This window comes from Paramormyrops kingsleyae, chromosome 2 (genome assembly GCF_048594095.1).
Source record: "Paramormyrops kingsleyae isolate MSU_618 chromosome 2, PKINGS_0.4, whole genome shotgun sequence".
In the NCBI taxonomy this organism is placed as follows: Eukaryota; Metazoa; Chordata; class Actinopteri; order Osteoglossiformes; family Mormyridae; genus Paramormyrops; species Paramormyrops kingsleyae.
In genome coordinates this window covers 40,772,370-40,797,902 of record NC_132798.1, presented here as the reverse complement: position 1 = coordinate 40,797,902, position 25,533 = coordinate 40,772,370, and the positions used below count along the sequence as shown (strand labels likewise).

At 42.0% G+C, this 25,533-nt stretch overlaps 3 protein-coding genes across 6 annotated transcripts in view; 1 reads left to right on the top strand and 2 right to left on the bottom strand.

The window, feature by feature from the left end:
* Positions 1-3,762: 3,762 nt before the first annotated feature.
* Positions 3,763-9,205, bottom strand: LOC111854361 (synaptosomal-associated protein 29). Of its 2 annotated transcripts, none has more exons than XM_072709122.1 (6): positions 9,057-9,205; positions 8,523-8,774; positions 7,098-7,291; positions 6,802-6,878; positions 6,600-6,707; positions 3,763-4,787 (listed from the first exon to the last, which is right to left on the bottom strand). In XM_072709122.1, the coding sequence occupies exons 2-6, from the start codon at positions 8,769-8,771 to the stop codon at positions 4,627-4,629; spliced, it is 789 nt and encodes a 262-aa protein (XP_072565223.1). In that variant the 5' UTR covers positions 8,772-8,774; positions 9,057-9,205; the 3' UTR covers positions 3,763-4,626. The 2 variants fall into 2 exon arrangements, with proteins under 2 accessions (XP_072565223.1, XP_072565222.1); XM_072709121.1 differs by having other exon boundaries at positions 8,523-8,779; positions 9,057-9,190.
* A 516-nt stretch (positions 9,206-9,721) lies between these two features.
* pi4kab (phosphatidylinositol 4-kinase, catalytic, alpha b) overlaps positions 9,722-25,533 on the top strand; it is a 41,110-nt gene continuing 25,298 nt past the window's right edge. For 2 of the 3 annotated variants that reach the window (XM_023832240.2, XM_023832239.2), the window contains exons 1-23: positions 9,727-9,898; positions 10,633-10,749; positions 11,298-11,391; positions 11,527-11,615; positions 11,741-11,813; positions 11,996-12,255; positions 12,825-12,891; positions 13,777-13,925; positions 14,616-14,681; positions 14,771-14,867; positions 15,878-16,069; positions 16,407-16,507; positions 17,020-17,149; positions 17,315-17,444; positions 17,611-17,706; positions 17,788-17,971; positions 18,253-18,356; positions 18,859-19,027; positions 19,589-19,639; positions 24,168-24,276; positions 24,360-24,496; positions 24,712-24,845; positions 25,289-25,371. In XM_023832240.2, coding sequence (XP_023688008.1) covers positions 9,800-9,898; positions 10,633-10,749; positions 11,298-11,391; positions 11,527-11,615; positions 11,741-11,813; positions 11,996-12,255; positions 12,825-12,891; positions 13,777-13,925; positions 14,616-14,681; positions 14,771-14,867; positions 15,878-16,069; positions 16,407-16,507; positions 17,020-17,149; positions 17,315-17,444; positions 17,611-17,706; positions 17,788-17,971; positions 18,253-18,356; positions 18,859-19,027; positions 19,589-19,639; positions 24,168-24,276; positions 24,360-24,496; positions 24,712-24,845; positions 25,289-25,371 — 2,731 coding nt within the window. In that variant the 5' untranslated portion in view covers positions 9,727-9,799. Of the gene's footprint in view, positions 9,899-10,632; positions 10,750-11,297; positions 11,392-11,526; positions 11,616-11,740; positions 11,814-11,995; positions 12,256-12,824; positions 12,892-13,776; positions 13,926-14,615; positions 14,682-14,770; positions 14,868-15,877; positions 16,070-16,406; positions 16,508-17,019; positions 17,150-17,314; positions 17,445-17,610; positions 17,707-17,787; positions 17,972-18,252; positions 18,357-18,858; positions 19,028-19,588; positions 19,640-24,167; positions 24,277-24,359; positions 24,497-24,711; positions 24,846-25,288; positions 25,372-25,533 lie in introns of all 3 variants that reach the window. The other variant, XM_072709120.1, reaches the window with a different exon arrangement.
* LOC140587715 (heparin cofactor 2-like) lies at positions 20,251-23,170 on the bottom strand. The gene is made up of 5 exons (XM_072709254.1): positions 23,141-23,170; positions 21,812-22,734; positions 21,326-21,599; positions 21,034-21,178; positions 20,251-20,860 (listed from the first exon to the last, which is right to left on the bottom strand). Exons 2-5 carry the CDS (start codon positions 22,725-22,727, stop codon positions 20,669-20,671), a joined length of 1,527 nt encoding a protein of 508 aa, XP_072565355.1. The 5' UTR covers positions 22,728-22,734; positions 23,141-23,170; the 3' UTR covers positions 20,251-20,668.

Below are 25,533 nucleotides of genomic sequence, written 5' to 3'. Positions count from 1 at the left end.
GCTATGATCAAGATTAACCAAAAATGAACAGAAATTTAAATGTCATCAGTCCACTTGATTTGCATGTCTATATTATATATTTGCTTTGAAAGAGATCTATCCTCATTCACAAATAAATAGCGTGATTCTTTAGTGCAGCAAATCCAGATACTACATTCTTCATTCATTCATCAGTTTTGCAACAGGACAGCCTTCCTTCTGTTCATTCATGTTTTAATCCATGTTAATTTCTTGATTTACCAGCACTCAAAATAAACTGCTTCATTTATTGGTAGAAATTATCATTGATGAAGACACCTGGTGTTCACCAACTGGAACCGTCTGGTCCATCATAGCTAGTTTTTAGTCCACAATTATTTTTTTTAACTATACTCACATGCTTATTAAATTTATTAAATTATTAAATTTCCTTATTAAATTCATACAGACAATAAAAACAAACAAACAAACAAACAAATGTCACTAACACTGCCTATTCAGTGCAGAGTAATGGTGCAGAGTAATGGTGAGCCTGCAGCATTTTCCATGCAGCTCTGGGTCCAGGAAGGAGATGCTCTGTGCAGAGTGCAGCTCCATCACAGGACATTAATGCCATTTCCTCATTTTGTCAAAACCCTTTTACCATTTGCACAGTAATTTACATTTACAATCTTATGGATGAAGTACATGTTTCAAAGCAACTAGTCTTACAAATGTTACGGCATTCTATATATTTTTTTCCTTTTCCCCTAAATTTTATTCTTAAGCAATATAATAATCTGACAGATCACGTATACAGTATGTATCTGATTTATTCTAAATGCACTGTTTTTGCATATGTATTGGTGTGCAGTCTGATACTTGTGTATGTTTATTGTAGTGGAGCAGTTTTTTCATGGCATGTCAATAAATACCACAGAAGCAAAGCCTTCTGTTGCAGTAATTACAGCGTAGATGCAGGGGCCTCCTATACACAGGCAGACAGACATGGATCAGTACATGTTTGGCTGCATTCTTTGCGGTGTGGCAGCTTGCCGGCTATCTTGCGTGAAATTAACATTTCTGAGACACTTTATTGCACTGCCCTGGCATCAAGTGTTATCATTTTATGGCTTTGAAACTTATTTGGAAAGCAACTGCAAAGCATCAGTTAGCAGATGAAGACGTGAGACCTGAGTTCTGAAATCTGCAACAAGTTTGGTCAGTATTCCAGCAGGCAGTGTCACATATGTGCAGGTGAGCTATAAAGATGTTTCGAAATGGTTAATTTAAATGACTAAAAAAGCTACAAAATGGCAGAATGAAAAACTGCTGGCACACTAAATGAAAAAAATCTACTATTATCAGAGGGAGACTTGATAGAAGGGCTTATATTCAGAAATGCAAACTTCCTGCTTTCTGCTTGATAAATATGTAGTATTTCTGTGGCAGTTTCAAAATTAATGAATCAATATGAATGTGTTCTAATTTTTACATTTTTTTAATTGAATATTCACTCACCTAAAGGATTATTAGGAACACCTGTTCAATTTCTCATTAATGCAATTATCTAATCAACCAATCACATGGCAGTTGCTTCAATGCATTTAGGGGTGTGGTCCTGGTCAAGACAATCTCCTGAACTCCAAACTGAATGTCAGAATGGGAAAGAAAGGTGATTTAAGCAATTTTGAGCGTGGCATGGTTGTTGGTGCCAGACGGGCCGGTCTGAGTATTTCACAATCTGCTCAGTTACTGGGATTTTCACGCACAACCATTTCTAGGGTTTACAAAGAATGGTGTGCAAAGGGAAAAACATCCAGTATGCGGCAGTCCTGTGGGCGAAAATGCCTTGTTGATGCTAGAGGTCAGAGGAGAATGGGCCGACTGATTCAAGCTGATAGAAGAGCAACTTTGACTGAAATAACCACTCGTTACAACCGAGGTATGCAGAAAAGCATTTGTGAAGCCACAACACGCACAACCTTGAGGCGGATGGGCTACAACAGCAGAAGACCCCACCGGGTACCACTCATCTCCACTACAAATAGGAAAAAGAGGCTACAATTTGCACGAGCTCACCAAAATTGGACAGTTGAAGACTGGTCTGATGAGTCTCGATTTCTGTTGAGACATTCAAATGGTAGAGTCAGAATTTGGCGTAAACAGAATGAGAACATGGGTCCATCATGCCTTGTTACCACTGTGCAGGCTGGTGGTGGTGGTGTAATGGTGTGGGGGATGTTTTCTTGGCACACTTTAGGCCCCTTAGTGCCAATTGGGCATCGTTTAAATGTCACGGCCTACCTGAGCATTGTTTCTGACCATGTCCATCCCTTTATGACCACCATGTACCCATCCTCTGATGGCTACTTCCAGCAGTATAATGCACCATGTCACAAAGCTCGAATCATTTCAAATTGGTTTCTTGAATATGACAGAGTTCACTGTACTACAATGGCCCCCACAGTCACCAGATCTCAACCCAATAGAGCATCTTTGGGATGTGGTGGAACGGGAGCTTCGTGCCTTGGATGTGCATCCCACAAATCTCCATCAACTGCAAGATGCTATCCTATCAATATGGGCCAACATTTCTAAAGAATGCTTTCAGCACCTTGTTGAATCAATGCCACGTAGAATTAAGGCAGTTCTGAAGGCGAAAGGGGGTCAAACACCGTATTAGTATGGTGTTCCTAATAATCCTTTAGGTGAGTGTATATATATCTATTGGTTTTGATCAATTACAATATATTTCAATAACTCATGTTAATGTAAAAAAACATACACTTTGAAAGTTTTTGTTTGAAAGGCTGCATCGGCAATAATGTTTTAAAGCAGAATATGTCTCACTAACCTGTGAGGTGAAGATCAACCTTTGACAGTGAAGATCCAGGTTTATGTTATTCTGAGCAGGTGACAGTCACACCTGACTGTCCTCCCATTGGCTGAAACACCAGACTAATTTACCCTTTAAATGAACTGAAAATCCTACAGGTTCAGATACTTTTCAGAGAATATTTAACATTGGATCATAAAGGAGATGTAGTATATAGTGTTTTGCTGAGCTGGGCTTCCTTTATGTAATTTTAGGACTTTTGTGAAAATCTGGTAATGTTTCGGGTCACAACTGCACTGGCACCACTGTATGCACAGTACCCCCCCCTCCCATTTAGCTTCTCTACCAAGTCAGCACAGCTCTTTAATTCAGGAGCTGCACTGGCGACAGTGGGCTTATGTCAGCCATTGCTTCTGAGCATGACTTACTCATTGTTGGAGCCAGGACTCATATTTCAAAAGGGCAGGAAGGGCCACTGCTGGCCCAATGCCTGATGAACCCTGACAGCAGTCGTTTCTGGGATTACTGGACCTGAAAGGCAGAAAATTCCAGCCTGTCTGCTGTTTGCTCACATGAAGACAGCTACACAGAGCTGTGCTGTATGTGATCCCATAGACCAACAGGGCCACTTCCGATGGTGACTTGGGGAACTCCATCCCTCAAAGACTCTGGATCTTTTCCTCCTCTTGCAGAACCAGCTTTAAAAAAATTGAGGAGTGAAAATGAACAACTGAACTAAAGAATGACCATGATGATACTGTACACTTCACACTACAGAGGCATGGAGCAGACTGCTGACCCTGCTGATCTGAAGAGATTATTCTCCCAGATATGATTATCTGCTTCGTCACTCTCATGCTTGTGAACAGCTCATGTGACTTACATGTGGGCAGAGCAATTAATGGAACCCAGCTGTGTGAAAACAATCAGAACCCGCAAGGTCAGGTGACTGGAGTATAGCAGTATATCGCAAAAAATATTTATTCATCTTTTACGGTGTCACATTTTTTATTGCATTTTACATTTGTTCATTTGTTTTAAAATCGGTCACAACAGGGACGTCCCAACAGTAGTTAACTTACCAGTGTAAATTTTTGCACGAACACCAACTAGTGTTACTACATCGTACTCAAACCAAACTCATTACTGCTTAATCAAAAGCAGTACATCTTCACATTTTTATTGATCTTATTTTATTCCAGTCAAAACTGACATAATGGTTTCCATTTTCAACTTCTTTTCCAAAAGAATTTCTGATGCAACATCACTGTCAGGTGACCATAATGTATGGGGTGGTAAGGCAATGGCAGTTAGTTAATGTCAGGCATAAATATTCAGCTTTCTGAGTAAGAAATAGTAATTCTTTACTAAAGTGTTTATAGCGATACTTACAATTGACAGTTTATAATGCTACTGGACAACATATGAATAATGAACCAGTGGTAAGGCATTGTGCTATACAACATTTCACAAAACTCCAAACAAGTGGTTCTTTCTGTTTCACATTAAATTTCTCTTGAGTGTTTCATACAGAGGTAAAATTAGGGGTATTGGATAAAAGATTTTAGTCATCTTTCACACACTTTGGACCTCTATGGAAGCAAAATTGACAATAGCCACTCCACTTGAAATTCCATCTTCACCGGCTTTGGAACAAGTCAGGCAAATCCTGCTTAAGAGCCGGATATAAAATAATACATATTTGAAATACAGGATGTGGTTCAAAACAGTCCTGTTTTTTTTTTAAAAAAAAGAAAAAACAAAAGACAAAGTAAATCCTTATTACTACCCAGTACAGAACTGAATATTATTCCAGATGGGTTGTGTATTTATTTAAGGTTTTTGATCTGCTGGTTTGTGGCTCTGATCTTGCTGTCGGTTCTGTCCACTTTGTTCATCAGGCTGTCCAGTGTGACATCCTGGTCCTCGATTTCTGTCTGCAGTCCTAGTCCCAGGTTCTTCAATCGACCAAGACCCAAGCTCATGTCGTCTGTGAGGGCAAGGCAAGGATCAACAAATAAATAGCCTAATAGAATAAATAACTTCAACAAAAGTGCCTTTAACTCACCATACCTTCTAGCAGTGCTCATAGATGTTTGATCTGTGATTACTTCTAGGTTTAAACACTTACAGCAAAAGTGATGGTGAGAAAAACATCCTCTGTAAAAACTCTCAATTCATCATCACACTGGTAACATTTCCAGGATGGGAACCAGGCCCCACTGCTGAGCCATAAAGCTTCAGCAATAGCCAGCCGTCCATTTAATATTAACTATTATTTTCTTTCTCTATATCTCTGCATGAGTGAAGTTGCATCGGTTACTGTCCACATAACTTTGGACTACTGTGGGATGTACTACTAAATGAGTTTTACATACCCAGAGTTAACTAGATGGAGATGGGTTACCTAATCCTGATTGCTGCAAGCAGGGTTAAACGATACTATGATGATGGTTATCAACTCAGTAAGTTGACTTGGGGTTTGTCTGTCTGTTTGCATAAATGGGGCGGTATCTACACTGAAAACTGATGAACCAAACTAAGGTGCGCCTTTTGATAGGCAGAAACATTAAATTTCATTTCATTTGTAATACAATAAAAATGAAATCAGTGGTATTGTCCAAATCAGCTATTTAGTCAAAATAGGTGAATGGCCCTTATGTAGGTGACGTTTTTTTTTGGTAAAAGGGCAATTTGTGTTTACATTTTTGGTGAAGGGGCAGGACTTATGCGCGTTTAATATAAAAGCCGACACTTAAACCTGCTTGGTACAGGGCAGGTGTGCCGCATAAATTAAGAAATTAAATTAGAAGTGAGCCCTATTTTATAGTACTGGAAACTCAGTAAAAAGCCTGAAGAAACTAAGCCAGTAAACCCGCTTTGTAGTACTCTGCTCTGGAGGAAACCCACACAAACACAGGGAAGATATGCAAACTCCACACACTGAGCCAGGGATGGGAATCAAACCTACACAAACACAGGGAGAACCTGCAAACTCCACGCACAGAACCAGGGATGGGAATCAAACCTACACAAACACAGGGAGAACATGCAAACTCCAGACACAGAGCAAGGGATGGGAATTAAACCTATAAACACATGGAAAGTATGCAAACGCCACAAACAGGCCAGATATGGGGATGTGAACCTTCAATGTGGGAGGTGTGCCACCCATTGTTATTAAAGGTGGATTGTTGTCATTGGGAAAAACAACAACAACAAGAATACCAAACCTGTTCTAACTGAGCACATGCACACTGTGCACACAGAACCAGCTAGAATTGAGACCCATAACCAGGGATTGACATAACTGGTACGCAAGTACACATTCACCTTTAAAAGCGATATGTGCGGCAATCGATTGTTGTAACAGTGCAAATACATACGTATTTTAAGTGCATTTGCGCCGATATGACAAGAAATTACTGTGCATTTTAACCTCTATACTGCAAATGAAGTACAAATTAGCATAGAAAGGTTAAAATGCACAATAATTTCTTGTCATATCGGCGCAAATGCACATAAAATACTTATGCATTCACGCTGCTACAACAATCAATTGCCGCACGTATGGCTTTTAAAGGTAAATGCGTACTTGTGTACCAGTTATGTCAATACTTGCCCACAACCCTGGAGCTGTCAGTGCAACAGCACCCCCTACTGGACCAGTCAAGGTATTACACATAAAATGTAAAACATGTCTGAATAGTAAGCACAGGTACAATTAGCCACAACTGTGGAATTCTGACATTTCCATTATATATGGGACAGATATAGAATCCTTTTCTTTCAAAGATCATACCTAAATTGTCATCCAGTTGTTGGTGAATAGCTCTTAATTGCTGGTTCCTGGGGTAACCATTCTGGCTGGATATGGATTCCTCAGAGGAAATCCCAGAAGCTCCAAACCCTTTGGAAGAAAATCAAAGTTCATATCAGGCATAAAAAATCTCACCATCATTAAAGCACAATAATAGGACTGTCAGACCAGAAAGAGACCCCACCTGACGTGGTCATGTTGAGGTGACTCTGTCGGTATTCGTCTTGGTGCCCTTGGCTCTGACTGAGCGCATCCAGGAGTCTGGAAAAGATAATTAAATCACATTAGGGCACCCATTTGTCCTCTCACAGAAAAACAGCAATTCATCTTGTTACTATCTGCAGTTATTTAAACATCATTTTTAATTTTATGTATATTTTTAATTCGTAGAAAGTCTTTTTAAATGTATTCTGGTGAAACAGCAACCCAGGAATGACATCGAGGGGCAACATGTTTAGCCTGGATGTCACAGGGCCGTACTTGCTGCTGGGCTCATATGAAATGGGCTGCTCAGGGGCTGCACTGGGCTCTGGCTTTGCTTTGAAGTAGTTGACGAAGCCTCCCCAGACGCTCTTGATGGTGTTTATGTGTCGCTGACTAGTCTTCAGGTCCTCGTCCATGTTGTCCACCATTCTCTCTGTCCTCTTCAAAATCTCACCTTGGCGCTTGAGTTCCTGGGGAATGCAGAGCACAAGTGTTTAGCCGAAAGAGACATTTAGCTCTTAACGGGCTTTCAGAGGCATTGCCATTTATAATCCCACCATTTTAGCAAGCACTGGTAGTACGTAAGGTGGTTTGATGTTACTGCATCATCAGATACTATTACAGTGCCCTCCAGAATTACTGCCACCCTTGGGTGGAGTAAAGAGGAGTAAGAAATGTTATTGAAAAACACTGCCTCATTTATTAAGGTCAACACATTGTTGTCTCATTTCATTTCTGTATTTTCTACTCTTTTCCATGCAGATGAATGATTATGGGAATTTGGCATTAATGTCACGTCACATATATACTGTACCCCCCAATGAAACAGGAAACAATGGATGCTCGCTTAAGAGTTCCTAAACACACAGCAGAACATAAAGTATAAATGGGAACATTATTACATGCTGTTAAAAAAATAAATTTCATACTAATATTTTTTCTTCAATTAAAGGTTGGATTTCTCTCACTTTTTCTCAATTAAGTTAATTGACTGCAAACACATTTTTTCATAATGTTTTTTACACAACTTTACCAAGGGTGCCAATAATTCTGGAGGCCACTGTATATAGAATAATAAAATCTTAATATATGGTAGAGCACAAATGTTCAACCCTGATCCTCAGTAACTGCATTCCGAGAGGTGTTTGAGATTTTAAAAAGCATCTGATAGACACCTGAACTCACAGATAAGGTTATTTACCATCTAATTACCACTATTGCTTCTTTAAAGCAATTATGAACAGATGCAGAGTAGAAACAAGTATTCCCAGCTCTTGATGGAAAGAACAGTTGTTGTCTTGCACCTCACAATAATACAGTAACCGTATGATAATTCTTTAAGCTAGAATCAAGACCAGATGCTCACTATCGTCTATGCTTCTACTACACGACCCAAATATAAAGAAAATGTTTAATCAGCAGTGTTTTAACTGTATTTTAGAAGAAAACCTCAGGTGAAACTGAACTGTAGACAAGTTTCAGTTCCCATGGTTTTCAGGTCCTTGTTTTTAAAGATCTTAAACGATTTTTCATTAATTCCCCATCAACTAAAACAAAGAGAAGGAAAAAAAACACTTAAAAAGAAACAAATCATCATAATAAACGCACAATTATGTAATGCCCAAACAACCTCATAGGACTTTTTAGTGTTTCGGTGTCAGACATCTTATTTTGTCATCCAGACGTGATCGCGCCCCATACCTCCGCAGTGTCTATCCCCATCTTTTCCGAGTCGTAAATCAGCCCTATGGATCGCTGGCTGCTGTCGACGGCCGACTGCGCTGTCCTCATAACCTCCTGCTGCAGGTACTTCTGGCGCCTCTCGGCTTCGCTCATGTGGCTGTCCGTGGAGTCTTCATAGCCCCTGCCGCGCCCGAAATTCTGGACCTCATTATCCTCCTCATCATCGTCGGCGAAAGGATTGTGGTTCTTGGGATAGGCTGACATCATAAACTACACTAGCCATTTAGAGAAGTAAGTAGGAAACATAAGTTAACAGTTAGGACAACAATGATCAACAGGTTAACGAACAGCAAGCATATAAAAAGAAGCTAGCAGCTAAATGTGATGGGATTTCTGAATGTCTTAGTTGGCTCGCTGACGGGGAAGTGCTGTGAGACGAAAAAAACACCAGTACGCAGATCAAACAATAACATATCGTCGAAATACTAGCAGCAGAAGATATCGCAAAGCAAACCTCACGAGTTCTTGTAATTTAAAACGAATGATACATACCGTTTAATCGCTGTCCTTAGTGAAGGTTTCGCGAATTCTCTTCATGCAGAATGACGTCCAGTCTCGTTCTAATGACGCGCGTCACGTGAGTAGCCAGTATCCGTATAAGCGGCCTGTAGTTTTTCCCCCCCATCTTACTTAAGATCGGTGCGATAAATATCCCATTGAACGGTTTCTCAGCGGCTGAAGTTAAATACAAACGCAAACCAAAATTTTCAATTTCACGAAAAATACTGCCCAACAACTTTTTGATCCAGTAGCTTAATATTTGTTCTTTGTGGCTATAAATGTCTTTTTTTATGTCTATTTATTCAAGATGGCAATCAACATTTCAATTCATACGAATTAATTTAGCATTTCTAAGTAGTTTCATAAATGTACACTAAACTGCTGGTATGTTTTTAAATTAATTGGTCAGATTTCAACAATAACTTTCTGCTTCTTATAACAACCTAAAATAACAGCTAATTAGTCAAATCCGATCATGTGAAAAACAGAAATACTATTCTGATAGCTCTGTTTATTAGTCTTTTGGATATAAATGTGAAAATAACTATTGAAATACTGACCCCGAATATAGGAAAGGTACTTGCTAGACGACCAGCAGCTAGAATGGGTCTTTGAACTTCGTAACGCGACAGTCCTTTTCGCACTTCTTGGACTGTCAGGCTTTCCGTAATGCGGCTTCCTCGTCCTCTTAGCTTTTTTACGTCGGTTTTCCTGTTTTTGATGGAGAGGCGAAAATGTCGGTGAAAGGGGGAGGACCGAGAGGATTTTACTTTAATACAGTATTATCCCTTGCTCGGTCTTTGGCAGCACACCGACCTTCTCCGGTTGAAAAGGTTTGCGTTTTGTCTAGCCGTCCAATGTTGGGATAAATTGGCATACGCAGTACGAGAATGTGGCACCAGTTGTTTCCCTTACAACTGCTGTCTGCTTTGCTAGCGAGTCAGATAGCAAATATCCTTTGTATTTCGGAATAAGTATAAAACTATTTCAAATGTTACCATAATTTGATTGAGATTTGATTATTCGCATTGTCTGTCTGTTGTGTTACTTTGATATGTTGTGCTATGACTGACGGTAATATTATAGAGGTTCTTCATTTCATAGCTGTGTTTCCCTGAACCTACTTTTAGTTAACGTAAAATTAATGAATTGCTAACGACTATGATATTAATTGATTGTAATCTGAATATTGCATGTTTCTAGTGTTTCTGCCAAATAATGGTTTATAATTATTTTATTTTGGTACTTAATGTTAAGTTAGGCTTTAAGAATCCTCATGGTGTCATATTTTCATTGCACAAAAACTTAAGCATTCTACACGGACTTGTATATTTATATGCAACAGGCATTCATTTAGAGTGTTGACATCTTGAATTTAAGTCTGTTATCCATAAATCACCTCAATTAAACCCAGTCCGACGACAACAATCATCAATAATACGTCAACGATACAGTATTCAAGTTGACAGCTTGATAATGTAGCCTGGCGTAATACCCGACAATTAGACCAGGTTATATAAGTGTTTCGGCTTCATTTTTGCTAAGATGCATTGTTGCCTGCCCCCAGGTCCAGAAGCTGCAATGCATGTGCCCCGTGGATTCGCGGGGCGTCTTCCAGCTGGACGAGCGGCGCCGAGATGCCGTGATTGCGCTGGGAATATTTCTGCTAGAATCGGATTTAGAGGTGATGGCTTTCACACAAACTGATAGCTCAAGATTGCATTCACTAAACGTGATCTACAGGAAAACCCTTTAAGACAAAAATTAGCTTTTTGTTGAAGTAAATTAATGTTACCCCTCTTTTAAAATAATTAATGGAAGACTTGACATGGCACAAATAATGTCGTATTATGCCATTGCTTATATATTAATTAACCACAAACTAAGTCTTAGTTGCATACTAATCTCATGTTAATTCATCATTAATGAATTGTGAGACATGATTTATCCTAATCAGTTGCTATTTTATGTATATTTATATGCATTTATATCTGTTAATTTTTTAAACCTTTGTAAACTACTAAGGATCTGCCAAAGGAGCAAGTAATGAATAACACTAGTGAAATACTGATCTCGTGCTTGCTCATCATTATGTAATCGCAATGAATGTTTTATCTCAAGTAGCAACTATATTTGTTCATGATTTGTGCTTCACTAGTAACTGAGTTGTTACTAAGTATTTGTGCCCTGTCAAGTAAAGTGTTACCAATTTATGTATATTTATATTTGCAGCACAAAGACATGATTGTTCCATACCTGCTTGGTCTCCTGAAAGGCTTACCTCGTGTGCAGTGGATTGAGGAGAGCACAGGAAGAAAAGGAAGGGGTGCATTTATTTTTTCCCCATTTCAAATAGTTTAAAACAAATTCTAGGTATCTGATGATCATTTTATAGTGGTAGGATACTACACAGGTCTCAAAGGTATTTAACACCATGTGTTGCTTTTATTTTTTGTTTCAGAAATACTCCCCATAGCAGAGAACTTTAGCTTCTGTCTCGTGACTATGCTGTCAGATGTGGCCCAGAGAGACTCCTTTTCTCGTGGACAGGTCTGTGCTGCAGCTGGTGATCACAGTCAGGAAAAGACATGCTATAATACATCATCATCATCTGTCATTGTGTAAAAAGCATCACACTTACAATATGCCGCTGAGCTAGATCTGTTCCCTGCTAGATTTTGGAAGCTGTCATCACCCTCATGCAGACGCTGATGGAAATGTGTCAGGCACCGGAGAACCATGACAAAGGTAATTTACTTCCTTTTCACTTTGTGTAACATATTTCTTTCCAGAAAGCATGCTAAAGATAAACCTTTAATTGCCTGGAATTACACCTGATAGTCATGTGACCTTCGTCTCCATCCATCCAAGCATCTTCTGATCGAGAGGGTCTTGTTGTTTGATTAATTTTCTGATGCCTTATCTCACAGAGTACCTGTGCAGGTACACTGTCCCCTGTCTGCTGGGGGTGGCTAGAGCTTTCGGCCGCTACAGCAACACAGATGAGTCCCTGCTGTCCAAGCTTTTCCCGCGGGGGGCCCAGAAGCCCCCCCGCGTGGCAGACGAGATGGAGGGCGTTCGCCGGCGCTCCTTCAACGACTTCCGCTCCATTCTCCCCAGCTCGCTGCTCACAGTATGTCAGGGTGACTCTCTGAAGCGCAAGACGGGCAGCGTCTCCAGCCTCTCCCAGGTAACCAGGCCACAGTACAGCTGGCAGCCAGTCCTTGGTGCATTTGTGCTGAAAGGCCCAATGGAGCAATCACACTGGTCACCATGGGACTTGGTCACTGGCATGGAAGGCTAACCCGCAGAGCCACACTCCATCCTAGTTCCTGCTTTAGAGTCTCTCATGGTGCGAGGGCTGTCAGAGTTAGCAGTGGAGCAGTCAAGGCGATCAGGGGTTTGCTCACCTTAAACTCAGTACTGAATGTGAGTTTAAGTAGAAAAATAGGGGAAGAAATGAAAAAGGAGTGATTGGGTGGAAAGGAAACCTGCACTTCCAGAGGCCAACTGGGAACGTCAGTGTTAGTCTTCTGGCTGCTCTGTTAATCCCTGTAGATTTGATATCAGGCTTCAGATTTGTCACTGTGGCTTATTTAGTGTGTCGATTGTTTTTGTTCGATATACTTGGAATATACCGAATGGCCTCCTCTCGTTTGTAAATTTCTTATGTTCTTGTCACCTGTGTCTTTTTATCTAATTTTTGTTTGAAATGTTCATTAAGAATGAGAGGATTTCTGTTTTATTCCTCATCTGCAGCTCAGTCCTGAACGGAGAGGGCCGTCGCCCATTTCCCCGTCTGTCCCGCCCGCACAGTACTTTGAAGGTAAAGTCATGTGTGCAGCACAGGCGCGCGTCTCGTACTTTGTTCTCTTTTATTATTTAAAACCAGCTATGCACAGATGTATTGATTTCCTGGCACAGATGTTCAGGTGAATAAAACTACATGGCAGTCATTGACCTTGGAAAGCCTCTGTAATTTGGAAAAACATACTGTTTGAAAAAGATTTTAATATTTTATTATAGTGTGTATATGGCAGCTTTCAGACAGAGACCAGAATAAAGCTTCTTGGTCTTTATTTGATATGTTGTACTTTGAATGCATATGGGGAATACACTGTACGGCAGATAAGGGCTAATGTCTGCTTTGGATAGATATTATTTCAGGGATTCTGACTGAAATGTTCCTTTGAAATGGCAAACAATCATTTTCAGTAGAGATTATGGGCGCAGGACAGATAGAGGTACGATATTGCCTTTAGGAAACAGGACGTCTCCTTTAGGAGTAATCATACGTAAGAGTTACCACACCACCTTATTTTATCTGGGATTATGTACTTTTCAAAATTCATTTTGTGCAGTGAGTTGACAGCCATCCAGATTTAGGGTGCTGCTTTGATACATTTCCTTTCATAAATTTCAAAGATGCCCTCAGGTGTGCTCACTGGTTAGACTCTTAGCCCAGCAAGATTAACACAGTAATGTTTCATTTCTGCATTTGGGAACCAATGAATATGTTGTTTCTGTTCTGTTTTGTGTTATAAAATTATAATAGACGGGATCACAGTGTTGGTGTGTGTTTGATTTAATGGGGTCTTTCAGATAATCTGGGGTTTATGGCTGTCATTTTCTCTGTAACTCCCTGTATGTTTCTTGATATGATATTCAGCTGTGTAATACCTGCCCCCCACCCTCCTGCCCTGTCCCCTAGGAGCATATCTCCCCGACGGCAGTGCCTTAGACCCCGAATATTACTTCTCCACAATCAGCTCCAGCTTCTCTGTGTCGCCTCTCTTCATGGGAAGCAGCAACAAGGAGTTTGACGTGCCGCTGCCCGTGCTGAAGCTGCTGCTGCACATGGTGCGAGGCTCTCTGTCTGTCAGCACCACACTGGGGAGGGTAATGGCTGCCTCTGGCATTAGACAGGGGAACTCAGCTATCATTTTAAGGTGGTGAAGTAACTTAATAGAATTTTTAAACATTATTTAATGCTTAAATTGAACACAGTTATTTAAATAATGATGCAGATTTTGAGTGAAAAGCAGCAAGTGTTCACCTCTTGTTTGAGATTACTGTTATTGGGACAAACGTTTATAGCAGACGTAGGTGACCCTGATTCTGGAGGCTGGAATCCAGCAGGTTTTTCATCCTGCCTGGTTCCTGATGAACCACACTTGATCTCAGGCAGATGGTAACACTCGTACACTGTCAGGGGAAAAAAGCACCAATTTGTACCTTTGAGGGTATAATGACTTGTCACTGGCGCTGTACCCTAAAGGGTCTGCCATCTGCACCCTAGCTGTAAGTATTTTTAAGGTACAGAAATGGAACATTTTTTACATTTGGGGGTACATTATTGTTTGTTCCTTGTGTACCCTTTTTCCTGACAGTACAGAAGAGAAAACCCACTGAATACCAGTACTCCAGAATCAGGGGTGCCTACCCCTGGTTTACAGAATTAGATCTCTGCAATCGAAGAACATGCAATACAAATAAACCAGGATTCATTCTTTGCTATCTGTATATATATATATTTTTATTCTGTTGCAGGTGAAGCGGTTTGTTTCTGAGTCTTTTTTGAAGAGTCTGGACTCCATGATGGCTGTTGTCATAGGGGTGTGTCATTTTTGTTTTTATCATCACAAATGCAAAAAAAAAAACATTTAAAATGGAATGTTAATATTTAGCATGTTCTTTGCGGGTAGGAAAATCCTGGGATTGATTTGCATTATAAGAGCTTCAGTGACCCTCTGTACGTGGACATGTTTAAAATGTTGCGGGACACCCTGTACTGCATGAAAGGTAAGAGATGCTGATGTTAACTCAGCATTTCCTTTTCCTTTTTACTTTGATTTGTATTTTTTTTTTTATTATTTATGCTTGTTTTTTATTGGATAAAACGTCTGTAATTTATTTGTGGTTATTTTATGTCTGAAACTTTTATATTTTTAGCTGGTTATATTTTTTCAATCAGCTTAGTTTTTGCTGATTTATACAGCGGGGTGTTTTACAGCAGAAATTCATCTTGCAGTTTGTTCTGCAGCTGGTACCCACCCCATTTTTAAATAGCAGTCTTAGGGTGACGTCAGCATTAAATCAATGCCTTTAACCTTGCCTAACCAGCAATTGCCCTTTGGCTCAGTTAAATGTGTAATGGCTTTTCTCTTAAGCAGTGCATCAAAGTCAACGTTTTGAGATTTACAAAAACTGCATTTTCTTTTCAATAACACAGGATTGTTGTTTTTATGATGAGTGAATGCGTTGCCTTTTTTGTCACTTTTTAAATGTTAGCTATCTAACAGGAAAAAACATCCTGCAATATAATATAATATTATATTATGAAATGTAATACAATAATTATTGGAGGCAGTGTGTAGCTCAATGGGTTAGAAATTTGTGTCAGTGGCCAGGAGGTCATGAGTTCAAATCCTGTGGCTTGAGTAATTCTATCACTGCAAGGCCCTTGCAAAAGGCCCTTAACACCAAATGCACCAGGGGTGCTGGCTGCTGGGCGATCCAGTGTTCTGACCCAAGGCTTCTCTCACTTATGTTGCTTTGCACAAAACTGTCAGAAAAATAAATACATGTGATGTAATGTAATAAAATATTAAAGGGCATCTAATGCTAATTTCCGTAAGCCACTGCATTTTTTTTTCCAGTTTATAGAGCAGATCATAAATTTTTTTTTTTTTGTGAATTTGGTGGGAGTGGTTGATGGAAGTCCATGACCTCAGAGGGTTGTCCTGCGCTGTAGGTGCTGCTTCCTGGCTTAGCTCGCTGAGTCTCCATCTTCCCTGCTCTCTTCCTGACAGATTTGCCCACCTCCTTCGTGAAGGAGGTCCATGATTTCGTGCTGGAACAGTTCAGCAGCAGCCAGTCGGAGCTTCAGAAGATCCTGCACGACGTGGAGCGCGTGAACACTGAGCTGAGCCCACTGAAGCTGCGTTGCCAGGCCAACGCTGCCTGCGTGGACCTTATGGTGTGGGCAGTCAAGGAAGAGCAGGGTATCTCCATTCCCCCTCACCGTCTGTGCCTTGGGGTTTGCCCCTGTCTGCCATCTAGCACTGGCCCATAAGGCCAGATCATACTCTTCTAGCGAGGAATCTCATTATTGGTCATGATGATGTAGTGCTCAATGTTTGTTGTGGTTTCCTGTCACCTTACTCTGAGGGACAGTGAATGAATGAAATACAGTGCACTGAATTCGTTATGTAAAGCCTTAAAGGTTATTTGTTGGTGTGACGTGCAATACGAGAGAGGTAGCGTTATTCCCTCTGTCTGCCTCTTTCCGGCACACCTCCACTGCCATGACTTCAGCGTCACTGTTTAACCCCTTCCTAGGTGCTGAGAACCTGTGCACCAAGCTGTCTGAGAAGCTCCAGTCCAAGACATCCAGCAAAGTCATTATCGCTCACATGCCTCTGCTCATTTGCTGCTTACAGGTGCTGCTCCCTGCCTGTATGATGATGGTTGCCATGGGCATGAGGAGAATGAAAGTGTGATGTATTACCCTGCGTGCTTGCAGTGAGCACGCAGTCCTAAGCTTTTGAGTGGCTCATTTCCTCACTTGATATTTTCTCACGCTTTGTGTGTATGTGGGGGAAAAAGATTGACTGCAACAATTAATTTTGTAACTGTCACAGATGGTTAAACTTTTGAACCAGGGACATGTTTCAGAGTTGTAGTTTGTTATAGTTGACATTAATGCTTGTCATAATTTGGCAGGTCTCAACAAATATCTATGATATGATATGAGATGTCTAAATTGTGTGTAATTTGGCTGTAGAGAGAGAAGTTTAACTGGAGAGGAATTTACTGGCAATTTCCTCTCACAGAACAATTTTTGTAATTGTTGTAGTTGTGTTAGATAAGAAATTAAGCTCTTTTATAGTAAGTTCATGATGATGATGATGATGATGATGATGATGATGATGATGGTGGTGGCGATGTTCAGGGCCTGGGCCGGCTGTGTGAGCGCTTCCCCGTGGTGGCCCACTCTGTCACCATGTGCCTGCGTGACTTTCTGGTGGTACCCTCTCCTGTGCTAGTGAAGCTCTACAAGTACCACAGCCAGTACAGCACAGGTGAGGTGCATTCTGGGAAAATGGCTGTCAGACACATGGTAGCTGTTCATCCGTTTGTGGTTTTGGTGTCAATTATTGAGTTTATTATTATTATTTGGAACTTGATGAATATGCTTTCAAGTGGAACTAAACCTCAGACTCTTATTTGGCTGAATCTTTCTCCAGGCACTGGGGACATAAAGATAAGCATCACCAATGAGAATTCCCAGTCCACCTTGAACCTGCTTTCCAACAAGAAGGGCCAGCCCTCCATGTACGAGCAGCTGAGGGACATCTCCATTGACAACATCTGCAGGTAGCCTCTCTGATTCTTCTGGAGCGGACTTGGCTGTGTTGAAGCTTCTCTCTTGTATAGCAGCCTGATTCTTCGAGGAGAGGAGACATAATTTAGGTCTGTCTGCTCTGTTATGCTGCTTCTATGTTGGTCTTTCTCTTGCTGAAGCTACCGTTTCCTTCCCCAGGGGTCTGAAGGCGGGGCTTACTGCAGACCCGGTTACGGTGGAGGCCTTCCTGGCGGGCCTGTCCAATCGCCTCTACATATCCCAGGAGAATGATAAGTGAGCGTGACCGACAACCCCGTCCATCTGTCAGCTTCTGGTTCAGATGTTAATGGTGATCCTGATGGTGATCGTTTGCAGGGACGCCCACCTGATCCCGGACCACACTATCCGGGCTCTGGGCCACATTGCCGTGGCGCTACGGGAAACGCCTCGTGTGATGGAGCCCATCCTGCAGATCCTGCAGCAGAAGTTCTGCCAGCCACCATCACAGCTGGATGTGCTTATAGTGGATCAGTTGGGCTGCATGGTCATCACCGGCAATGTGGGTTCATCCCCCGTGTACATTTATATGCATCGACATGCTCACAGGAGGCCTACAATCTGTTTGATATACTGCCCCCTATAGGATCATCATGCAGATTGTCATTTTATCAAATTTAACATCTAGATTTAATGTCTTTTTATAAAAGTGGTGAAATCACCTTAAATTTACTGCTCTTTGTTGTTCTTGAAAACATTTTTGAAGATTTAAATATTATGTAAACCTTATGGGGAAACTCGGCTAAACTGGCATTTATTAGTTGTTCATTTTAATCCCCTCAGCAATACATCTACCAAGAGGTGTGGAACCTGTTCCAGCAGATAAGTGTGAAGGCCAGCTCCGTGGTCTACTCTGCCACCAAGGACTATAAGGACCACGGATACAGGTGATGCTTCACACCAACCCTTTAGAACTTTGACTTTTTGACATTAGAACAGCAGCATCATAAAATATAGGGATCTGGCTTTAATCATCCACACAACTCAGGTACTGTCTGATTGCTTTTCTGATTTGGGCCATTTTGTTAGTCAGTTTTTAAAATGTTTAAAATAAATTCATAAAAGTAATTAATCTGATCGTGTTTAATGCTTTGGTTTCATATGTTCGGACCCAAGAATTCTTTTGAATTTTTTAAAGTACATTTTTCTCTCATGTTTAAATGTCTTGCATATTTATCTTATTTATTGTTTCTTTGTGCTACAACCAATGAGATGAAAATTGTATCTCCACATATGACCCATGCAGCATATAGCTGAAGATGACAGTAACGATATCCTGACCTTGACAATGTGCTGGATGGAAGAGTGTGAGTCTGATCAGTCAGCAGTGCAGCTTCTCTTAAGGGATCCTGTGTGTGCTTTTTGGTTTTTGTGTTGATGTCTGAGCAGGCACTGCTCTCTGGCCGTGATTAACGCCCTGGCCAACATCGCCGCCAACCTCCAGGGAGAGCAGATGGTGGACGAGCTCCTGGTAAACCTGCTGGAGCTGTTTGTGCAGTTAGGCCTCGAGGGCAAGAGAGCCAGTGAGCGGGCCAGCGACAAGGGCCCTGCGCTCAAGGTAGGCCTCCGGTCAGATGCAGTGACGTTACTCACATGGTGTGTGATGGTGGGCATGGACTTACTCAAGCCCAGCGACAAGGACCCCACACTCAAGGCCCCCAGTCAGATGCAGTGACGTTACTCACATGGTGTGTGATGGTGGGCATGGACTTACTCAAGCCCAGCGACAAGGACCCCACACTCAAGGCCCCCCGGTCAGATGCAGTGACGTTACTCACATGGTGTGTCATGAGGGCACAGAATTTTGACATGATACTGTACCAGTTTTCTCCAATGAATGGAAGTTTAATGAATAAAAGCTTCTCTCTTTAATCCCATCCCCTCTAAGTAGTCGGAAAATAATATTAACTAAGCACTGGTTTGTATGTGTGTTTAATCTTTATCAGCCTTTGAAGTAGAAAGGCTGTGATAGGCAGCACGGTTTGTTTCTGGTCTGTAAGGATTCTGCCAGCCCGTATGCGTATAAATCGTTGAATAGTTACTATATTGGTCCATCCTTATTGGGCATTCTAGGCTAATTACATGAATCATACTGGTCCTTTCACTGCTTTTCTTCCAGGCGTCCAGCAGTGCTGGGAATCTGGGTGTGCTCATTCCTGTAATAGCTGTGGTAAGACCACCGTGCCGCCGTGCTTTTGGCTGATAGCAGTGCTGCTTCCGGCTCTGGCTCACCCAGCGCTTCTGTGTGACTCCTAGCTGCATTTGGGAAGGTGGCCCATGCCGCCCTTTGCCACCAGTAACATTCGTAGGCGAGTCTGTGAGCTAAAGCCTGCTCTGCTGCTTACATGGAGCCTCTAATTTCAGCAGCTTCAGTCCATGAATCTGATGGATTTAAAGCATATCATTGCATTTTTATTCAAGGTTGTAATTTAATATAAAATTTGTGAGCATTTAAGTGTTTTTTTCCATCACATGCTATTAATATTGGTCATAATGTTGAGTTAATATATATTAGAAGTGTTAAGAAAAGTACTATTGAAATATGAATTTAAATCCAGTGTTATAACCAAAAAAACCTACATCAGTCTCTTTATAAAGTTTTTAAAATCAGTTAACTTTGTGCTTTTGGTTACTTTTTAACTATCGTAACAAATATTTACTCAGCCTTCATAATATGTGGACTCTCTGGACAGTCAATATAGGACTTAGTCAATAATGCCATGCTGGTGTCAACTTTTCAGGCAGCTCTTGTTAATGTTGCTAGAAATGAGAGAATTCCTATAATGGCTATTGTTTATTGCTGGGATATATATGCATTTCACAAAACATTTAGTTTAAAGATTTGTAATTCTATTATTTTATATACACAGTTTATATTAAAATCCTTAAATCTGCTTATACAACATACAGAACAAATGCAGTTATTTCTAGACATAAAGTAACTGAATCAACACATTTGTCCTGCACGATACTTTCTTTTTACTACATTGGTAAAAATTGTATGACATTGACTAGGTCATTGTTGAACTCCTGCTCCCAGAGTGTTTTGCACTGTGGCTCTTTTATTAGCTCCTAGCATGAGGTGCTTTGAGAATTGAGAAACTTGTCACCTTACTCTCAGGCAAGATTGCCAGCCAGCAGGCTGTGATGGTGCCAGCTAAGCGTAAAGGGGCTGGAGGGTGATGTTGGAAGGTTGCAGCTAGTTCTTGGAGGGGTCCACCACCCGACCGATGAAGAGCAGGCAGTTGGTGCGATGCTCATAGATGAGGAAGAGGAATGGGCGGTCCACCACAAAGCGGATTTGCGAGGACAGCGGCATGAAGCCAACGTGTGTCACCGATGCTGCCTGTGTGCCTTCTTCGTTCACGGTGATTGTTCCCTGGTGTTTGAACTGCAGAGATGGAAGGAATTTTTCAATCAGCTGCTGCATTGGAAGCTTTTCACATCGAAACTAGGCAAACAAGTCAGCTTTCAAAGAAAAATAGTTTTCATATACAGCAAACATAAAATGTAAATTACTAGAGCTGTTTACAAAACACACTTGGGAAGTTTTAAAGTTATTACCCAGTTGATCATAATTTTCTCAGATGTCATCTTTGAAAAGTCTCCTGTCTCTCCAAATAGGTCCTTGACTCCCATCTCTTTGAGATTTTCAATCAGATCATAATTTTGCTCCAGAGTAAATTTAGGAAAAACAACTTCCCGTGTTCTGATGAGAAGAAAAAATTATCACCAAAGTAAGATACATTACACTAGTGCAATAGGGTTTAAACAAATGGAAGGCTCTGCCTGTGTTTATACATCTTAGGTGGTACTGTGAACCTTCATTGAGAAGGTGGTCTGCAGAACGACGTACCGGTTGGTCATGTTGCTCATCCACCTTTTAATCACGGATGGCGAGATTTCCTTCTCCAAATTGCGCATGCCACTGATCTTGCGTGGTAGAGCTACCAGCATGCTGATGTTGCCAATGTACGGCATCTGCAGGACATCACACTGCAGCTCGTGATCAGCAGCTGCCTGGTAGTTGCCCCGGTTCTGCATCATGGGGACCCTCACATACTTCTTCTCGCTGATGTGGAAGTTCCGGTAGTATGTCGCATCCTTTGAGAATTTTTGTTCCCAGTTGCCTGTCAGAAAATTTGTCATTTTAAATGATTTCATTTATTACAGTTCAGCAAGTAGTTATTTCTGCAGTGAGCCATAGAATGTTATTTAATAGAAGTTAACTATAGCTTAAAATGATCTGTTTTTTAGCAGAATACATGCTACTTAGCTGCTTGTGGTCCATCGACAAGCTACTCATTACTGGATGAGTGGACTGTTATGGGGAGTTTTATACCTTTGAAATAGATGTAGTTCAGGAGCATCATCACCATGTTGGGATCCACGCTCTTAAGAGGCATGTTGATCAAGCCCTTGGTCAGCTTCTGGATACGCCGGTTAGCCATTCCCAGGAAGGCTGGGTCTTTGAAGTCCACCGTTTGTGGCTCAGCAAAATAATATGTCTTCATATCCTTCCTGAACGGCTCTTCCAAGGTTATATCCCTCTTGACATAGAGATCGTTGACAGAGCGTAGCACATAGCCGAAATTCCGCCGGAAGAGACGATGGGTGAGCTTAAGGAAGAGCTTGTGGACTGTGATGTCCTCGTAGTGCACGCTGGCATTGACAAAGTCGGCAAAACCGAGGGTCTTGGAGAGTTGCTCATGGGTGCTAGGCCCTGTGCCAAGGTCCATCATGCCCATGGCTATGGAAATGCCCACTGGGGCCAACAGGATGTTGTCTGTCTGGTTGATGTGGTTACGCAAGCTCCGGTAGAGGCTAAAGCCAAAGCGGGCGTTTACGATGTTGAGCCGCTCAATGCGAGACCTCCCGTTAAAGAGATGCAAAAGTCGGGCCCGACGGACCTTGGGGTCAGAAGGCTCATTGGAGATCTCTGTGTCTGGGATGGTGATGTCATCGATTTCGTCACCCTCGCTGTAGTCATCTTCTGACAGGATTTTGTCAAAGTCTATGTAGTCCTCATCCTCAAACCCATCAAATGCTAGGTCGTTTGTGACGGTGTTCTCCTTATGATAGTCCAGCGGGATGGCTTCTGCATCCAGCACCTTGCCCTCAGTGAGACTCCGAGGATCCACGGGCTGCGACTGATTCTGCTCCATGAAGTCAAAGTGCAGCTTGATGTCCTTGATCCCCGCGTAACTTGGGGACAGCAGGAGGCATGATGCTGCCACAACTTTGAGAAACCACATCATGGGAGCTCTGATGAAGACATTTCACATAGTGAAGTTGAGTTTGACAAATATGAACATTCAGCTGTACCATCAGAAATACCTGCTAATTTTGCTCCCATATGACATATTCATATGGCATCTTTTTTTTTTAAGTATTAAACAAAAATTACATGTTAGTATAAAATATACAATAATCCTCAATACAATAATTTTTACTTGACAACAGCAATTTGTTTTAGTGCAAAAGCCAGTTCGATTTTTGCTGATGACCCTCAAATTGTTATTGGAATAATGGAGGTCAGTATGCATTTCCCCTTTTGCATCCTTTTTACTTTAGTTCTCTACCTTGCACTTACGAAAAAGTCAGCTCTGTTTGTTAGCTTGTACCTCTGGAAACCAGTGTGGGAGATGTGCGAAGCTGCATCAAGGCTTACCTCTGCACTGATGGCAGCTGTTGTGCTGTATCTGTTTTCCACCCCAAGGCAAAATCCAGTAGCGTAAAGTGAACTTTGATGCATTTCCCAATGCAAACACCCATCCAGTTCAAATACTTCGAAGTGCTGTGTCAGTTCAAACCCTTTAACCATTACCTTGACTTACTGGAAGCCTGATTCCCCTGCACACCCCACATTATTTACCAAATCCCACGGCTGTTTCGAGTTTCGAGTGAGCTTTATTAAAAAGTGGTTAGACAATACCTTGTCTGTTGTCAGCCTGTTTTCTAGTAAATACTTCAGAGATCCGTCTTGTGCTGTACTGTAATTACTGTGGTTCCTCCCGGTATTTTGTTCACATTCTGTCTGGCCACCTGGCTGAGACTGATCACATTGCGGCCCGCCTGAAGATCACGGGAAATGCAAAATAGACTCTGCGCAGGATGACTGTCCTCAGCGGCCTTGTCTGCCTCATTATGCTCACAGCTGACGGTTTAATAGCTGAGTCTGGAGCCTGCGTCTTAATCATCGGGAGCAGCAGATGTTTGGATGTGCAGGCTCTGCCTGCTCCTTGTCCCCTGCTCTGCCTGTTCTGCAAGCCTTAAAACCTCCACCCTTTGCCTCTGACCCTTTGCTCCTCCTGCTGTTTTATTTGCATTTGTTGTGGAGTTGAAATAAACATGTCAAATCAATATGGCAGTGGGAATGTGAACTGGTAATTCTACAGGAGTATATGGCAGCAGGGATTAGAGTACAATATAGAACAGCTTCACATTTCATCCATTGATCCCATGATCCTTGGTGCTTAGAACTTGTCAATTGATTGCTAATCATTTTATACCTGTAATCATCATTGCAATTGTTTTGCTTTTCTCTCTGAATAATAAGGTGAAGTGAACATTAAATTAGAACAGGTAAATCTGCTTTGGACCTTTAGAGTTTTACACATTAGCTGAGCTAAAAGTAGCCCTTATTGGAGCCCTTGGAGTCTTACTCTGCGCCATATTGTTGGCTGTCACCCCGTCAGCTGACCCGGCGCCTGCCCCCCATCAAAGAAGCCCGGCCCCGGCTGCAGAAACTCTTCCGGGACTTTTGGCTCTACTCCGTGGTGATGGGCTTTGCGGTGGAGGGCTCAGGTAGGCCGTGGGCCGCCGGCTCGTTGTCGGGATGAGATGGAGACGAGCTTCTCTATGACAAACTTCCTGCCGTCTGTGTGCAGGGCTGTGGCCTGAGGAGTGGCACGAGGGCGTGTGCGAGATCGCCACCAAGTCCCCCCTCCTGACCTTCCCCAGTGGAGAGCCGCTACGCTCTGAGCTGCAGTACAACTCGGCGCTCAAGAACGACACCGTCACCGCGGTAATACCCTGTCGCCGGCCAAAGCTCATCCTCAGAACACACAGGGGGAAACATTTTATATTCAGAAATCACTCCAGCTACCTCGTATGTCAGTAATTATCACTGTTGATCGATGCGTGATGTGATGCCGAAGCAAGTTGGTTTCCTTGCAGTGGAGGCCTGTCACATCCCAGTTTAGATGCGTTGGTTTTAGTGTCTCAAATTGCCTCCCGCAGGGGGAGCTGAACGAGCTTCGGAGCACCATCATCAACTTGCTGGACCCACCGCCTGAGGTGGCCGCACTTATCAACAAGCTGGACTTTGCCATGTCCACCTACTTGCTGTCCGTGTACCGGCTGGAGTACATGAGGTATGGGCCTGGTCAGAGCAGCACTTATCGGCGGCTGCCGAGCGAGTCCTTTCACTTTTTCACGCTCCGCTATTGCTAGTGCAGTGGCTCTGCGGGTAGCACCATGTCCTCACACCACCTGGGTCACGACTATAATTCTTGCCCCCCCACTCTTTGGTCTGGGCATGTTTCCTGCACATCTTCCTGTTCATTCCTTCAGTGCAAAAGCATGCAGTTCAGGTGAATCTGCATCTGTAAAATGCACATAGTGTGTGATAATGTGCCTTTAAGGAAACTATAAGGATTCGGATGATTTAAATCATTAAAAAAATAGTAATTCAAATAAATCATAGCATATATTGTAACATGATGCTCAATCCATTCTTTATAATAAAGTTACTGTCTGCCAGGTTGTGAGTTCTTGTGTATCAGTGCAGTGCTGGTTTCTCATTGGCTGTTGCCAGGGTGCTGCGCTCCATGGATCATGATCGCTTCCAGGTGATGTTCCGCTATTTTGAGGACAAAGCCATCCAGAAGGACAAGTCAGGTAGGGCCCGGAGCAGCATGCAAACTAAATGCTAAGCCTTTAGAAGAGCTCCTCACAAACGGGGCTGAAATTGTGTGTAAGAGAATATAATGGATTAATAGATACTAAATGTAAAATGCTTGAAACGTAAAGAGCCATATGTTGAAATGCCATAAGCTTAGA

Coding starts and splice junctions, on each gene's coding strand:
- LOC111854361 (XM_072709122.1), bottom strand. CDS start 8,771: ATGATGTCAGCCTATCCCAAGAACCACAATCCTTTCGCCGACGATGAT. Junction 6,708..6,801: donor CCTCAACATGACCACGTCAG/GTGGGGTCTCTT, acceptor TTTCTTCCAAAG/GGTTTGGAGCTTCTGGGATT. Junction 4,788..6,599: donor ACAACTGGATGACAATTTAG/GTATGATCTTTG, acceptor TTGCCCTCACAG/ACGACATGAGCTTGGGTCTT.
- LOC140587715 (XM_072709254.1), bottom strand. CDS start 22,727: ATGATGTGGTTTCTCAAAGTTGTGGCAGCATCATGCCTCCTGCTGTCC. Junction 21,600..21,811: donor GAACTACATCTATTTCAAAG/GTATAAAACTCC, acceptor ATTTTCTGACAG/GCAACTGGGAACAAAAATTC. Junction 20,861..21,033: donor AGAAAATTATGATCAACTGG/GTAATAACTTTA, acceptor CCATCTCTGCAG/TTCAAACACCAGGGAACAAT.